This window comes from Lissotriton helveticus, chromosome 3_1, assembly GCF_964261635.1.
Source record: "Lissotriton helveticus chromosome 3_1, aLisHel1.1, whole genome shotgun sequence".
NCBI lineage: Eukaryota > Metazoa > Chordata > Amphibia > Caudata > Salamandridae > Lissotriton > Lissotriton helveticus.
Genome location: NC_136061.1, coordinates 2101057102 through 2101073817, shown reverse-complemented (window position 1 = coordinate 2101073817; position 16716 = coordinate 2101057102). Strand labels below are relative to the sequence as shown.

The 16716-nt window shown below is 44.5% G+C and overlaps 1 protein-coding gene across 1 annotated transcript in view; it reads left to right on the top strand.

Annotated features, from left to right (window-relative positions):
- The window catches only part of FURIN (furin, paired basic amino acid cleaving enzyme), a 369349-nt gene that overhangs the window by 291177 nt on the left and 61456 nt on the right, over positions 1 to 16716 (top strand). The window contains exon 9 of the mRNA XM_078683275.1: positions 2856 to 3068. Coding sequence (XP_078539401.1) covers positions 2856 to 3068 — 213 coding nt within the window. The remainder of the gene's footprint in view (positions 1 to 2855; positions 3069 to 16716) is intronic.

The following is a 16716-nucleotide window of genomic DNA, read 5'->3' as shown; positions in this document are numbered from 1 at the left end:
TAAAAGATAAAAGTAATTCCCTAAATATGAGCCGTGGAAAGATACTAAAAGAAAGCTAAAAACTGTGTATTTTCATAGGAGGGCGTTAAACATTTTACATTGCAACACACTTAGGAGTGCTGCGAAAAGAACGGTTGAAAGCTTTGGCCGGTGCCCAAGAGTTCCAAAAAACAGCCCAGGGTACCAAAACTATTTTTTCCTTAAACGTCTTTCTGAGCATGAAACTGCAAGTAGGCGTATGTCCGCTCAGCATAGAGCGCGAGTAGAAATATAGTTTTCAAATTTGGTTGCTAGATAGTTTGAGAACAAAGTCATTCAAGGCGTTACTTGGGCGCCGCCCTAATGTAGCGGGTATTCTTACAATACGGCAATGTAAGGAGCACGGACTGGATGAGAAAAAGATTATTTTCCAGAGTTACCCCTCAACCTGCAAAGCAGCGTTCCATCCAAAGAGGAAGCGGCCTGAAGGAGGTTCCATGCTAGCATACCATTGTGCGCCAGTTTATACCGTTCTGTATTCTGGAGAATATAAATAGTCTCCAAAAATGAGCCTTACTTGAAATGTCATGACAGATGCCCGTGCTTTGTGATTGCTAAATTTGGTGTGTTTGTTTAAGCGTCAAAAATGTCGAGGGCTTCGGACCTAAAAAGTGTGTGTACATCAATATGCGACCAGTTCATTTGATGGGGTTGTAGCCATTTGCATTTTTTATACACCCCTTTAGAAGTTTTCCTTTTTAGTAATGCTGGTTTTTAAGGAGAGCAAGGCATTGGTCATCGCACTGAATCAACTGTGCGAGCCAAAATGCTCGCTCCTCTGGAGATGTAAAGCTGCATGAATGGGCCTTTACTAAAATGTACAACGTACTTGGTCCATCAACAGAATTAGCTCTGCATAGCTATTGTAAAACCACGGATGAAAAATGTAATTTTAAGATGATTCTTTGTTTCAATTAAGTACAGTTAATAGAATATCTTTGCCTGATTGTTCCTCCATAAATAGAAAAAGATCATGTTGAAATCTAATTAGTGTTTTTCTTTGATTACGGCAGTTTGTTCTGAGGGATGCATTTGAAGATCTAAGTCGTTTTGCATTCTTCTGTTTTTTGTCTCCATGTTGCTCATTTTCACAACAGTGTGTACAACCACATCACATATAGTAAATTAGGGGTTTTGTTAACCACTCACGTGCTCAAAATGTTATGTTCCAATGCTGTTCTGTTGTAAAACATTTAACTGAAGGTTCTGTGCAGTGCTATCGAGGCGGAGTGTCTGAGCAGAACATTGAGTGTCTAGTGAGTGGCACATTGAAAAAACTTTGGCAAAAACAGTCTCTCCTTTTGGCTGCCAAGTGAACATATAGGTCTCCATGTATTTTGCCAATCCACTGCTGCATCAGGAAAAAAAACAGAAGGGAAAATAGCTAGGACTTTTATGCTTGCATAAGTCATGATACCAAGATGTCCCAGCCTTATGACTAATGTGCTCACGTGCGTCCCCATTCATGAATGTGCATGTGGTATGACATGGCCACCATTATGTTTATTTAATCATTTACCATTCAAAGCTGGCGGATGCAAATCTTGGAACAGTAAAATAGAAAAAAGTAATTTAAACATGCACAAAAGAGCATTTTAAAGCGACCGCAGAAGTGCCCTCCAAAAAAAAGTGTGTGTGTGTGTAGTTCGAGGGAGATGGATAGTGCGAGGGAGAAGGGGAGCAACAGAGGTGCAGGTGGGGTGAAGTCAGTGCAGGGGAGCAACGCAGGAGCCTGATTCTTGTGCGAATTTAGAAAATAAATCAAAAGCCAGGCAGAAATGGTGGGAGAAGAAATTAACATAAGTAGGGAATGAGGAGGGTGCAACATGAAGTGCGAAGAGAGCCCTTATTTGAGGGGGAAAGCTGCACACGAGTGCGAGAGCACGAAAACCTGTACCCCGATGTAATGCTGATCGTGAAAGCAAAGCAGTAGCCCACCATAAATATTGCTATTGTCCACAATAGATCTTCGACTACAGGCAGCTAGAAACTGTCTGTGAAGAGACCTAAAAAGAGACACTGCACATTAATTAAAGACCGAAACACACATGCATGTACGATGATTCTTTGAATTTAAAATCATGTATTCCCCTTTCCTATTGTAAGAAAGGTGAACACACTTGCATTTCCTGATCGAGTTTCCTCCATGTTTCGCCCTGTGTGGCGAGTAGAGCCAGGGCTTTCTCAAGGCTATTTTCGTTTTTTCAAGGCAGCACGAGTATCACAATTAATTATTTCATTTTCACATATTGTGGCAGACATCAGCAGATGAGCAAATTTAAGAGGCAGTCGCCATCATCCTGCATGTCACTGGATAAATCCGCAACGAGTTTGTGAAAATTAAATAATTAATTGTGATACTCGAGCTGCCTTAAAAAACGAAAATAGCCTTGAGAAAGCCTAGCTCTACTTACCACACAGGGCGAAACACGTGTCGGCTGTTCTGTCTTTCTGCCTCTAAAAATTTGTATAATAAATATCTGATAAATGAGTGAAAATGGAGGAAACTCAGTGGAAAACCATCAATAAAAAGAATCGTGTTCACTCAAGCCAACTTGTTTTTGCTGTATCTTTCGGAATCAAATATAATTCACCCATTGATGAGAGCAACTCGAAACATTGGCAAAGGAGGAATACATGCTTACAAACCTTTTTAAAACTTGCATTTCCTTATTGGTGTTCTATGTTATGCAAACTTATTACTCCAGAACGACATTTTAGCCAACTGCAGTTCAGATCTTTTAGCTGGATCTGCCGCGTGAATCTTTGCTACAAAATCTACACATTTGCCTAACTTTTGTTTCCTTCCTGTGCAGGGCCGCAGATCCCTAGGCTCTATCTTTGTGTGGGCCTCTGGGAACGGTGGCAGAGAACATGACAGCTGCAACTGCGATGGTTACACCAACAGCATCTACACCTTGTCCATTAGCAGCACCACCCAGTACGGCAACGTGCCATGGTACAGCGAAGCCTGTTCCTCCACCCTGGCCACCACTTACAGCAGCGGCAACCAGAACGAGAAGCAAATTGTAAGTGTTTACCTTCCATTTCCCTGTTCATCTTATGCTACTGAACCCCATATCTCAGGGTGTTTTACACGGCAAGAAGACATCAAGATTTTATTCTGCTCCAAAGATCATCTGAAACCTTGACCACCACTTGCTGATGTGATCCTTCTAGTGGTCCATGTACCTCTTCTGATGGCATGGGGTGTAGACGGTACCAGTGTTGCTCTCAAAGGAGGAGCGCTACAAGTTGTAATGGATGCATTGAACATTTCCATGCAGAGTTTATATAGAATTGTTATGAGGTGTCCTCAATAATGAGGTTGTCTCTACTGCAGAGTTTCAAGTTAGTGTAGACGGTGAGAGAAGATCGAATAGTCTGTCACCCAGAGGAGAGAAGCATTTCTTCTTTGATATTTCCACACGTACATTCATAGGGTGTATGAGTCCTCTAGTTCCTTTCTGCACCCCCTTAGCTATCTTCCTTCCGTTTCTTCACCAATGGCTTGGTGGTCATGCTCTTTCTGAAAGTGGGTGCGATTGAAGCTTCTGTGTCTGTGATGAGGAGGAAGTGCATGTGCAGGCTGTTTCCCACTTTCCTAGAGTTCTATAGGCCTGTGGCAGGCGGGGGCGCAGAGGCGGGTAACTCAAACATCTGCAGTGCCTCTTCTTCCTGTGCACCTGGGTAGACCTGAGCACAGTGGCAGACTGCAGCACCACCATGTTCCCTGAAGATCCTGGAGAAGTAGAATGGCGGCAAGAAAACTGTTTTGCAGCACCTGTCTTTGAGACCCAAAGGTTAGGTGGAGGAGGACGTACTGGAAGGAGCAGCTTTCTTCCTCCATGTCCCTTGGGTCTGTGGAGACTGTGACAGCGGAACAATGGTGTGAGGTTTGAAGTGTTTGGCAGGTTTTAAAATCAGAGTGACACGAGCGAGAAGTTGGGTGTCCTACACCGATACCTCCACTAAATCGAGTGGATTTTATGGCACTGAGTGTAATAATTCTCACTACAGAAGCCAGATTAGTCTGTGTTCGTTTGCATCCGTGGCAATTGCTTGTTCGTTTGCATCCGTGGCAATTGCTTGTGAATTATAAGTCTTGCATGCAGTGTGCCAAGACTTTGAGCAGAGATAAATAATGAAGGATGAGGGAGGGAAGCCACTCTCAATAGGACTTGCTTCCTTGTTTGTTCGAATGGTCACAATTAGATGCATTTGTTCACAGAGTATCACACTCTGGATTAACTGGCCACCCACACGTGTGGCCTGTGCGACTAGTTAAAGTTTGACATCTGGGCCAAACAATCCGGGATCAGAGCAATCTCCGTGTATTTAAAGGCAGAGTCATATGGTGTTGTGTATTTAAATTCCGTCCCATATGGCTCCTTTTATCCAAGGCCCGCCTCCCTTCAGAGCTACGAACCATGGGCATGCTGCTTCTTCATTAACTATGCATGAACACATCCAGTAGCATTGTGGGTAACCATTCCACTGCGATTTCCAATTAGTAACCCATCAAAAGTGGAAGCGTATTCTACTTGGCACATTGGGCTATAAGAATAGAGATGTGAGGTATAGACTAATGTATATAGCATCAGCGCACGTTCAAGCTCAACGCCTCCAGTGCCTTTGTCAGACTCTACGATTCCTCTTAATTGCTATCCTTTATCCAATTTATTTTCTGTAAATGCCTGCAGACCTTCTTGCTTTCTCATGCGCATGACCGCATTAATTAATATCAGTAGCTCACACGGCTGTGAGGCTGCACACTCACACCATACAAGAGTAACTATCTTTAGAGTATGTCTAAGCGACACATTCCATTCTGTTGATTTCTATTTTACTTTTTTCTTTAAACTATAAGATTTGCTTGTAATTGGCTTTGTTAGTCAGCGATCTTATTGTGTGAAATGTATTTTGTAATGAATTGGCTTCTGTTTGTTGTCTTCAAAGAGCTGCTGAACGAGTAAGCTGCTCTCTTGCATGCCACAGGCGGCGGCTTTGAGTGGGCCGGCTAGTTCCAGCAAAGAGTCCCTTGCGCAAATTGAATAGTGCTTGTAAATCCTGAAGATTGTCAACATTATTCCTGTCAAAGTCTACTCTTCCTTTCAGCCATTCAGAAAAGACAAAATGCTAATCTATTGTGTGCGGTGATATTCATGTAAATTCATTCTGTTTAGTGATGGAGATGGGTTATAATATTGTACCAAGCCTTGATGTTTCTCCAGGATTTAGAGTTCTTCAGTGATAAAAATAAAAATGCATTTTACCGTGCGTGCCTGCGTGAATGTGTGTGCGCGCGTGCGTGTGTGTCATTGTAAACAAAGAGGGCTAAAGAAGTGGCCACACATCTGGTAAAAACACGTTCCCCAAGTTAACGCCTTCGTCTCCCTTCCAGTTCCACCTGGATTAGTAGTGTGGAACTCTCTCCCCCAAAACTAAGAAACTGTCCCAATCCTATGTCTTTTGGGAAATCATTAAAAACCTGGCTCTTTAACTAGTTCCTTGAATTTTTAGCATATTGTACTAATTCCTTACTTGAAGCAGTGCCAAGATGCCCCAGGGCATTTGAGCGCTACACAAACTGTAAAATCAAGTACTATGCTAGCATTAAACGGGCTAAATCGGAATATTTCGCCAGAAGAATTGAGAAGGCTAATAACAATGGTCGGGAAATCTTTTCCATTGTCAGGAGCTTTCTCTCTCCCTGTGCCGAACAAATTGCGGTGAAGCCTTCTACCGAATGGTGTGAGAATCTCTCCTTGTTTTTCCTAACAAAAATTGCTATTATACAGCAAAGTCTTAGAGTGGTTACGGGCGAGAATAGGATTGGTGATATCATTAGACCTACAGTACCGCCTATTCATATCATGGACAGATTTACCCCCCCCCCCCCCCCCCTCAGTGGAAGACACCTTGTCTGTGATTAAGTCTCTGAGATCTGGTGCCCCTGATGATATATGCCCAGCTCGGGTGTTGGCGGCAGTTGCTGAATCAGTGACATCGGAGGCTGCGCAAATAGGCCTTTCTTTTAATACTTCTGAGGTGCCCTTGGAATGGAAACAGGCAAAGCTTCTTCCCCTTTTGAAGAAGACTGGGGCTGACCCTGATTTACCGGGCAACTACAGACCCATTTCCCTGCTTCCAGCCATGGCTAAAATTGGAGAGAACCTTGCCTTTCGTCAGCTGAATGCCTTTGTGGAATCCTCGGAGGCCCTCCATCCTGCCCAGTCGGGCTTTCGTGCAGCACATAGCACGGAGTCAGCTCTGGTGGAGATCACGGAGGCAATCAGGCAGTGTTTGGACAGTGGCGGCAGAGCAGCTCTAATTTTATTGGACCTCTCTGCCGCATTTGACACTGTCCCGCACTCACTTCTTCTGACTAGATTGGCTGAGATTGGGGTGCTGGGGTCTGCACTAGAATAGGTGAAATCTTTTCTGTCCGACAGGTCTCAGCAAGTTTGGGTTCCCTCTTTTTCCTCTTCGGTTAAGCCCCATATTACAGGGGTACCCCAGGGGTCTACTCTGAGCCCCCTACTTTTCAATGTGTACCTTACTCCGCTTATAGTGCTGGCGGAGCAAATGGGGGCCAAAATTATCGCGTATGCAGATGATACGCAGTTATTTACATGGCCTGATACAGCACTCAACACGGAGGTCATTCGGTCTTGTCTTTCTTCGGTTTTTAATTGGTTGGCTGGAGCTAAATTGAAAGGCATAGGAAGACAAGACTGAAATTTTACTGTATGGGCATTTTCCACCTAATTTCAGAGAACTACTGTGGCCATCAGATTTTCCCCTGCCAAGCTCAGTTACCATCCCGGCTAAGAACCTGGGAGTTTGGTTTGGAGAGGATCTGAGATTCGAGGCACACATACAAAAACTTACCGGGGTGTGCTTCGGATCCCTTAGGGCCATGCGAAAGTTCTTCCCTTATCTTCCTTCAGCTGCAAGAGAGTTGGTTGCAAGGGCTTTGATTCTTTCTCGGCTCGACTATGCCAACTCTCTGCTTAGTGGCACACCGGCCTTTCTTGTCGCCAGATTACAGATCATCCAAAATGCGACGGCAAGACTTTTGTGCAATGTGCCTCGCAGAGAGAGCGTACGCAGCCATCTGAAGGAACTACACTGGCTGCCGGTGTCTCAAAGGATTACTTTTAAAATCCTAACATTTGCATTTAAAGCAGTTAACGATCTTGGGCCTGCTTACCTGAAAAAAAGATTCAGCCGGTATATTCCTACTCGATCTTTACGTTCAGCGGATGGGAATTTTCTGAAGATACCCCGCTTTCAGCGAGCTCCCCTTGGCGGCCAGTCAATTGCCGTCCTGGCAGCTTCAGCCTGGAACACTCTGCCGCTGTTCTTGAGATCGATGCAGAACTTTGTCCCTTTTAAGAAAGCTTTGAAAACGCACCTTTTCAGATCTGCGTTTTAGTTCTTCGATCACTTTCTGTCTTCTTTGGCCACATGCTTGTTCTTCTCTTTTCTCGCGCCAGGATACTCTGGTAGTAATAGAGCGCGTTATAAAACTGCTTAAAATAAAAAATTAAAAAATAAAGTCTTACTGTTTCAGAAGATTGTGCCAGTTTGTTCAGGAGGATGATCGACCAATAGGAGAAATGCAAGTGCCCCCACCTTTTCGGGTAATAGACCAGTTGTGAGCTACTTGATGTGACGCAAAGAGTTTCCTGGAAGTGCATTCAACTCTTGAGTTCTCATCAAGGTATTACATACCAGAGACGGGTAGAAAACAGATGTCAGGATCTGCGGTTTCTGAATTCATTACTTGTTGTGAATTGGTTTTTTGTAATGGTTAGCGAGGCATAGAGTAAATGCAATCTTTTCTCTGAATCTGTGATGTGCAGTCACAAATCTTGAACATTAGTTCCCCCCGGCACCCCCTCCTCACTAATTTCGGATTTACCCACCTCACTGCCTTATCCACACTTGTGTATCAGCCGTGTTTCAGTGAAGCTACAAGATGCCCACCCACACCGTGCCACTGGTTCTGCCCCCCTGTAATGTAAACCGTCAAGGATTAGATTGAAATAACCCACGATCAGGGCTTTAAGTGGGCCGGGTCTCACCGGGTCTGAGCACTAGCAGTTTTTTTAAAGGGGGCCTAGAAACGGGTCTTTATCGGGCTCTGTTTTGTGCCCTGGCACAGGCGGTCCGATTTTTTCCATAGTTGTTGCTGATTTATCTTATGCAACTAGCAACCATTGACAAAGCCAATAGTCCTGACTTGTAGGCATTATGTGACTTATTGTATCATATATCTGGATGCAATGACAGGAACAGCAAAATACACTGTGCTAAACACAGATTTTTAGCTTGCGTGTTTATAAGCCACGCCCTTAATTAAATTGGCCACACCCCTTTGAGAGACCCCCTAGTCTTTTCATCCCACTCAAAGCCCTGCCCACGATCAATAATTCATGGAAACATCTGCCATGTATTTTTCTGGAAATAGAATCTGAAATGTGTATGTGCAAAACGAATAATTGGCAAGCATTGTGGATTGACACACAAGCACTTTTGCAGGTAAGACTTGAACAGCCGCATAGCAGAGAAATTATGCATCAATGGAACTTTGATGTGAACCTCGTTGACGGTCAAATGACAGTGTTAAAAGCTGCAGGGCTACACGTGCAGCACTTTATTGTATTGCAATATTTATATAGCTGTTACTAGCATTACCCCTATGTGGGGCGCTACATGGGTAGCACAGCCCACAGTGTAGAGTGTGTGGTTGAAGGGTGTTGTCTTTGTTTTGATCTCATTTGGTAATACGTATTTCCAGTAGCCTTTCAACACCCAGCAGCCTGAACACCGGAACAGCCTATCCACAGCCATCAAGAATTTCGACAATTAAATTAGACCTGCGTCAACACCCTGCTTCCCCCCCCCCCAATCCTCCAAGTTCCAAAACACAGCAATACAAAAATGTCCAGACTAGGCCAGCGGGTACATGGAGGAATTCACTGATAAAATGCCACTGTACACAACTGTTGCACAGATGGAGCATGAGCTAGGATAATGTAGACAGGAGCATGTTCAAATCCGGCCTAAGACGCTACCAGCAAATGACAACCAAACCTACTGCTCTGGCGGAATCATTGATGCCAGCCCCAACAGAAGCAAAGAATTATTCGCCATTGTGAAAGATTTAACCTCAACACCAACTGCCTCCAACACGATCACCTTCACGCTGGGCAATGCAACAATTTTACTCAATTCTTCAGCAGCACACTTACCACCATTTACAGGAATTTCAACCTGTAACTGGACCAGACAGACTTCATCAAATGCCTCTCAATCTTATTCAAAGAATCAATGCTAACCACATGGCCCATTATCAGCGCTGAAGAAACCACTGCCACCATGATGCCCACCCACTCAAGAGCCCAATCTGAACACTGTCCCCCACCACACCTACTCCAGAGGACTGCGATCCATTAGTACCATGATCAACGATTTTGAATGCCTCCACCTCATCTGCAACCTTCTGAAATGCTTGGAAACACCCAACTGTCACCCTTTGCTGAAGAACCCCTCTGCACACCCTTCAACGCCTGCCAACTACAGACTAATCTCCCTGCTACCATTCTCAGCCAAGATCTTAGAAAAAAAATCATCAACGGACAGCTCACCGAATCTCTCCGTGAACAGCAACCCCTCGACACCAGTGTTTCAGAACAACCACAGTACCGAAACTGCCCTGATCCCCATCACAGATGACATCTGCATGACTCTGGATGGAGGAGACTTACTCCTCCTGGACCTCTCTGCAGCATTTGAGTCTCCCGCCCCATCCTCATCAAGCACATACACACCTGTATCCAAGGACATGCAATCCAATGGATCTGCTCCTTCCTAAATGGAAGGACCCAGTCAGCCTAGCACCGCAAATCTCAGATACCAATGACCTCCTCTGCAGAGTTCCTGAAGAATCCTTTCTGAGCCCGATGCGTACGCGATCCCTCTAGCCAGCATCATTCACTGTCCATGCCAAAGTCCCCTCCTACGCCAATGGGATGCAACTCATTCTCTCTCTCGCAGACCAAATGGCCAATACCTGGATCAAGTTCAATGTCTGACTGATATCACCATCTGGATGAATACCAGCTCTCTAAAGCTGAACACTGACCAGACCAAAACCTTAGTCTTTGGGAAAAGCACATCACCCTGGGACTCCACCTGGTGACTAACAGAGCTAAGACCGACGCACACCCTCTCAAAGCACCTCTGGATCATTCTCAACAGCAATCGCTACATAATCGTCTAAGTGAATGCCATCACTGCCTTTTGCTTCCATACCCTGAAGATGCTGACAGATTTTCAAATGGCTCTAAATCCTCGCATAAAAAAACCATTACACACACGCCCTGGTTACAGGCAGGCTGGACTACGGGAACACATTCTATGCCAAAAACGTACCAGAACACTGCAGACCATTCAGATATCGGTAGCCAGAATCCCCTTTAATCTGCTTCACCATACTCACACTACAACTGAAAGAGTATCCCCTGACTCCCAGATCACAAAGTAGCACAATTCAAACTCCTCAACCTCACTTTCAAGGCACTACATAATACTGGCCCAGCATACCTAAACAATCGCATCTGCTTTCGCGAATCTTCTAGATCTGGTTGTCAATTCTTATCCTACATTGCTTCTAAAGTGTGGAATGACCTGCCAGCCACGTAGAAGCATCTTGCTCATTTTTTGAATTCTGCAAGAAGCGGAAGACCTGGCTTTTCGAGTAGTAGCACTTGGCCCTAGGTGTGGCTAGACTTGCACCTCGGTGCCAGGATACCTTCCTGGGTGACAGTGCGCTCTACAAATCTACATAAAATGCTTAATTATCGCAGAGGCGTAGTGATTGTGTTATGGGCCTAGTATACAAGAAGAGCAAAGAGGTAGGAGGTGTGAGTGGGTTGAGTTGGGGAGATAGTCTGGCAGTGGCATGAAGAGGTAATGGAGGGTAGCTTCTTGTGCAAGACAATTCTGCAGTTTGTGAGTTGAGTAGTTGGGTGTTAGAATAGGGACTTTTAGTGGAAGGTGACAGTCCAGTAGCTGCTAGGTTGTACAATTGGTTGAAAAGTTTTGGAAGGGTAAGGCACATTCTGAGAACCTAGCGATCCTGCGTTTGCACCTTCCCTTAATTTTTTACTTCCTCTAGGCAAATCACATTGTGTCAGCTGTTTGTATGGACCTCTTTCAGCGAATGTGTCTGTGATTTAGGTGTTAAAGTAGAGAAATTAAAAGGACCAGATATCCTGCGGTTTGCTTTGCAAGATTGGGGTTCCTCCGGTCATCACTTGCATGATCATGTTCCCGGCTTTGTAACACCAGTTCTAATATAGGCTTGTAATAATTGATAAGATGTTTGAAGTTCCGCTGAGCCGCAATGTTGATCAAGGAAAAGCTAGGTTGGGAGACTGGCGTATAAAATACCGATTTTAATAATTCGGTACAACAGTAGCAAGAAGTGCAGTCCACCTATTAGCCTAGGAACTGGTTCTTAACGAATAGCCAAGGCGTTGCTGCCTTTTGGAGAGCTCTCCCAGCCCTTTCAAAAGAACAAGGTATTCTACAGCAGCCCCACACAGTCCTGGGTGGCCCATGAATCATGGCAGAATGCGCTTTTCAATGGTGTTTGTCCCGCAGAAGCGGGCCCTCTGATGGAGGACGCGCTAAGGAGTCTGAACAGCTGGGTACCTTTTCATCTTCCTCTTCCCGGTGTCCCTGTCTGACTCGAGGCTGCTATGTCCGCGTGTGAGGGCAGTCAATTTATTCTTTTGTTTTTTATGTCTTGTAGATATTTCTGCAAAGCAAGCGTCCTCCGAAAACTGAAGTGAAATATTCATAGGGTGGGAAATTGTGTTTGAGGCGCAGATGTTCAAGTGGGCTCAACATTTCAAATATTAAAACACTTATGTTTAAAGAGATGGGATTAGAGGGGCGGCATGTATGATGCGACTACTTTTAAAATGCCCTATTTTGCTTGAACTTTGTGAGGGACATTGCTTTTCTTTGGTTCAGGCTGCTTTGGATGATGGGTTTACTGTGACGGAGACCTGGATCACCCCTTTCTAGCTGTGCCCTGTCCTTGTGCATGCGGAAATGCGCTAGGGGTTTTAGCGCAGGGAATGTCCTGGCCCTTTGGAACGGTGTATGTATGTGTGTGTATATATATATATATATATATATATATATATATATATATATATATATATATATATATATATATATATATATATATATATATATATATATATATATATATATATATATATATATATATTTTTTTTTTAATTTTTTTTTCACACACACCCGTGTATCCTCAACGAGACCTGTTACTGCCTTGTAACAACATTATTTAGGACAGTGGACTTGTAGACAATGCAGAAAACATACATGGTTTGGGTCATGGTACATTTCGCGATGGTTCGGTTAACTTTTGTTTTTGGGTGGTTCTAGGTGTAAACGGCCGGTTAATCTGATTGGTGGTCTCTGATTGTTACCTCATTAAACGGCGCATCATTTTTGGAGCCCTAAGGATTGGCCCCAAGGTGTCATGTACTGCGTGCCCTTTGACTCCTAGGGATCTCCCTCCTCACCTGGTGCACTGCGGGCCGGAGTCTGTAGGGAGCCATCTTTGACCCGCCTTCTGCTGGGGACCAGTGGAATAATTTCAGGACTGGCATGTTCGACTGCTTACTTTGAGTTTAGTTGCGTTCTTGCTGCCTGTTCTGCCCTTTTTGTTTATCAAGTAGTTGTTTTGTGTCCCAAGTTCACAACGGATCGCAAGTAAACCGTTAAGCCCATTCCAGCCGTAAAACCTTTATTTTCAGTTGAAATGAGATTATACATTTCTGAGTTCGACCCCACCTGGGATTACTGGGTGTGGTATAAGCTGGGTAGAGTACCACCTACATAAAGGAGGTGTAATCCGTAGCCAGCAAAGGACCCCTATAACGGAGAAATCCTGCTGAGGCGCATGCAGTACTTTCACATCCATGTTATTCCCCATTACTAGTCCCTAAACTCCTAATTGTGGGGTAATGGCAATGAGGTACAGCACCAAAAGGGAATGTTGGCTGCGGAGTTACCAGCCCTCTGTTACAGTACAGCTTGTGATTGCCCCCTTTTTGTTTTCATAAGATATGAGGTTTAGATAACTTTCTTTTCACACCAACGATTCTGGCACTTTCTGCAGAGGCAAGCGATGTCCATCAATGGTTCCTATTTAATCTGATCCCCTTTGTTGTGGCTTTCCTCAGTGGTACTGTAGTATTTGACTCGGGGCACGAGTCCTCAAAAAGAAGTGGGGGGACTAACCTAGTTAGTCAGTATGAAAGTGACATCACGACGCGTGACATCACGGCACATGACATCATGGCGCATGAAATTACATGTCCTAACAGGAATTGACATCATAAAAAGTGGCATCACAAGCCACAACTTTAATATGTAAGTGTGATGTAAAGTGCTCTGACACTCTGCTATACAAGAAAAAATAGTGGTACTTCAATTATTTCAATGCCTCCTCATGGATAGTACGCGCTATATAAATTACATTTATTTTGTGTAAATACCAGGAGAGATCAACACATCTGACATTCTTACAGGTCATGCATAACTAGTAAACAGAGCATTAACAAAGTGAAAAGCTGCTTTTCATAAGTATGTGTGAAGTGCTAACCAGGTCTTTGTTTCCCCTCAGCTGCATTTGCTTCTAGGTGTGAGCCTCCTGACTGCTCCCAGCCAGGGTACTCAAACAAAAGAGGCCTGATGACCCCTCAAATTCGGCCTTTGTTATGGACCCAGCAGGAGTCTTAAATAAGAAATACCTGTCCCCGCCTGCACGTTGTTGCTTGTTGCAAAAGGAAAGCAGACAATGTTACGAGTTTAGCACATTATTTAGTGGGGCTCAACTTCTTTATTTTTTATTTTTTTTAAAAGTCCTCATTCGCCAATAGTAAAAACAGAGCTATTGGATTGCTCCCATAGCCTCCCTCTCGAAGGCACCTGCTGGAGCACTCTGTTAGCTAATTGGAGAAGCTTTACACAAAACCTCACTGAGTGGATGTTCTGATTACTGGGTGCCCTTCAGAAACAGAGAGGCAAAGTATTTTAGGTATAAGGCTTAATCATTGGACCGAGATGTTACTTTAACTAAAGTTAAGCCATGCCTCACACCGACTCCAAAAATCTAACCTTTTCTCCCTGTCATTTATAACATTATTTTTCTCCAGTTTAACTCTATCTATTTTCATAGTATAACTAACCGAGATAATCCACTCTGCAAAGGAGGGGGTGGGGGGGTATCCTGTATCCATTTTTTTAACACACTTCTCTTCTTGCTAACAAAATCAAATATAGAGATAACTTGTTCATCCAACCAGGGAGTGCCTCACATTCTGGTAACAAGCCAAAAAACACTAGTAGACGGCTTACCTGAATGTTGATACCCATCATATCTCCAATACCTTTTATTACTTTTGCCCAAAAGTTTTGGAGCATGGGACACTCCAAGAACATATGGATATCATCCGCTTCTGGGAGAAGGCACTTCGGACATTTGGGTAATGGAACATTCGAGAACTTCGCAAGTTTGTGCGGAGACCAATAAACCCTATGGATACAGAAGATATGATTCCCTTTCAAATATGCAGGCTGGACTGTAGCATACAAAGTGTCAAGAGATACTTGCCATAATTTTTTTAGATGGACGCCAGGCAAGCTCTCTCTCCACACTTCCGTTGGTAGATTGAATTTTCCATCGTCCAGGTCCGTCATTAACCAGTAGACAACCGATACCTTCAATTTCTTCCTGGTTTCTTTTCCAAGAATATTTTCCAATTCATACTCTTTGCCCACGCTTTGTCCGATATTCTGATGCCAGCTCCTTAGTTGCCAGTATTTAAATTTGGACAGCCTGTTATCCGTAAGGGAAGATAACTCATCCCACGATAATAAGGATTCCCCTGTAACTAATTGTCCCCAACATTGAACACCAGCATCTATCAATGGAGTATGGAAAAGGTGATGGACAGAGTTTCTGAATGATGCAGAATACTCTTACCAAGTCAATAGATCATGGTTTTAATCCATCACTGTTTTTTAGCTCACTGCACCATCCCAGCTCAGAACCTGGCTATATGCAAATTAGTCTGTTCCTGTCCCAGTGCAAGATGGGAACAGGGCAAACCAAACTACCAAGCCAATTCTTATACTGGGAAGGAAACAAGCTTCTGGGGACCGGTTTCTGGCATCACAGCCTTCTTCGGCCCGGCTTGCTTGAATCCTGATGGTGCAATGAGCAAGGGACTCACGTCTGAGTATACCCTCCCACACATAGTGTGGATAAAATCGATTTTGGAAAAGGTGATGGACAGAGTTTCTGAATGATGCAGAATACTCTTACCAAGTCAATAGATCATGGTTTTAATCCATCACCGTTTTTTAGCTCACTGCACCATCCCAGCTCAGAACCTGGCTATATGCAAATTAGTCTGTTCCTGTCCCAGTGCATGATGGGAACAGGGCAAACCAAACTACCAAGCCAATTCTTGTACTGGGAAGGAAACAAGCTTCCGGGGACCGGTTTCTGCCATTTCAGGCGTCGTCGGCCCGGCTTGCTGGAATCCTGATGGTGCAATGAGCAAGGGACTCACATCTGAGTATACCCTTCCACGCTTATGGTGGACAAAATGATTCAGAAAAGGGGGTGGTGATGAACAGAGTGCCAGAAACCGGTCCCCGGAAGCTTGTTTCCTTCCCAGTATAAGAATTGGTTTGCCCTGTTCCCATCATGCACTGGGACAGGAACAGACTAATTTGCATATAGCCAGGTTCTGAGCTGGGATGGTGCAGTGAGCTAAAAAACGGTGATGGATTAAAACCATGATCTATTGACTTGGTAAGAGTATTCTGCATCATTCAGAAACTCTGTCCATCACCACCCCCCTTTTCCAATATCGGTTTTATCCACACTATGTGTGGGAGGGTATACTCAGACGTGAGTCCCTTGCTCATTGCACCATCAGGATTCAAGCAAGCCGGGCCGAAGAAGGCTGTGATGCCAGAAACCGGTCCCCGGAAGCTTGTGTTCGAGGCATATGGGCTGCAGATGGTACATTTATGAATAGATCGCCATCTGGTGTTGGGCTCGGATGATTGCACTTTGTTTTTCTCTTGGAGAAGTCTTTGTCGTCATAGATGACTCCTCCTCTTGGTGTTAGTGCGCATGGGCATCGGCTCCATCCTTAGATTGTTTTTTTCCGCCATCGGGTTCGGATGAGGGTCGAAGCGCTCCGGACCGACTTCAACAAAGAAGGTTATAACCGGCGCGTAATCCTTTCCAAATCGACGGTATCGTTATCGAACGCGACTTTACTCCATACCGACGCGGTTCGAAGGACGACGACTACGAGAAACTCGACGTAGTCCAGCCCGGGGTCCATGGAAAGGACTCCATTCAAAAAATGTCCAACGTGTGGTGCTAAGTTCCCACACAAGGACCTACACGAGGTGTGCAACCTCTGCTTGTCCCCTGAACACGAATCCAGGGACTGTGAGGCCTGTGCAGCGTTCTCTTCAAAGTCGACGATTAGAAACCGTCGAGCCCGAAGACACGAGGTATCGAGAATGCAGTCACAA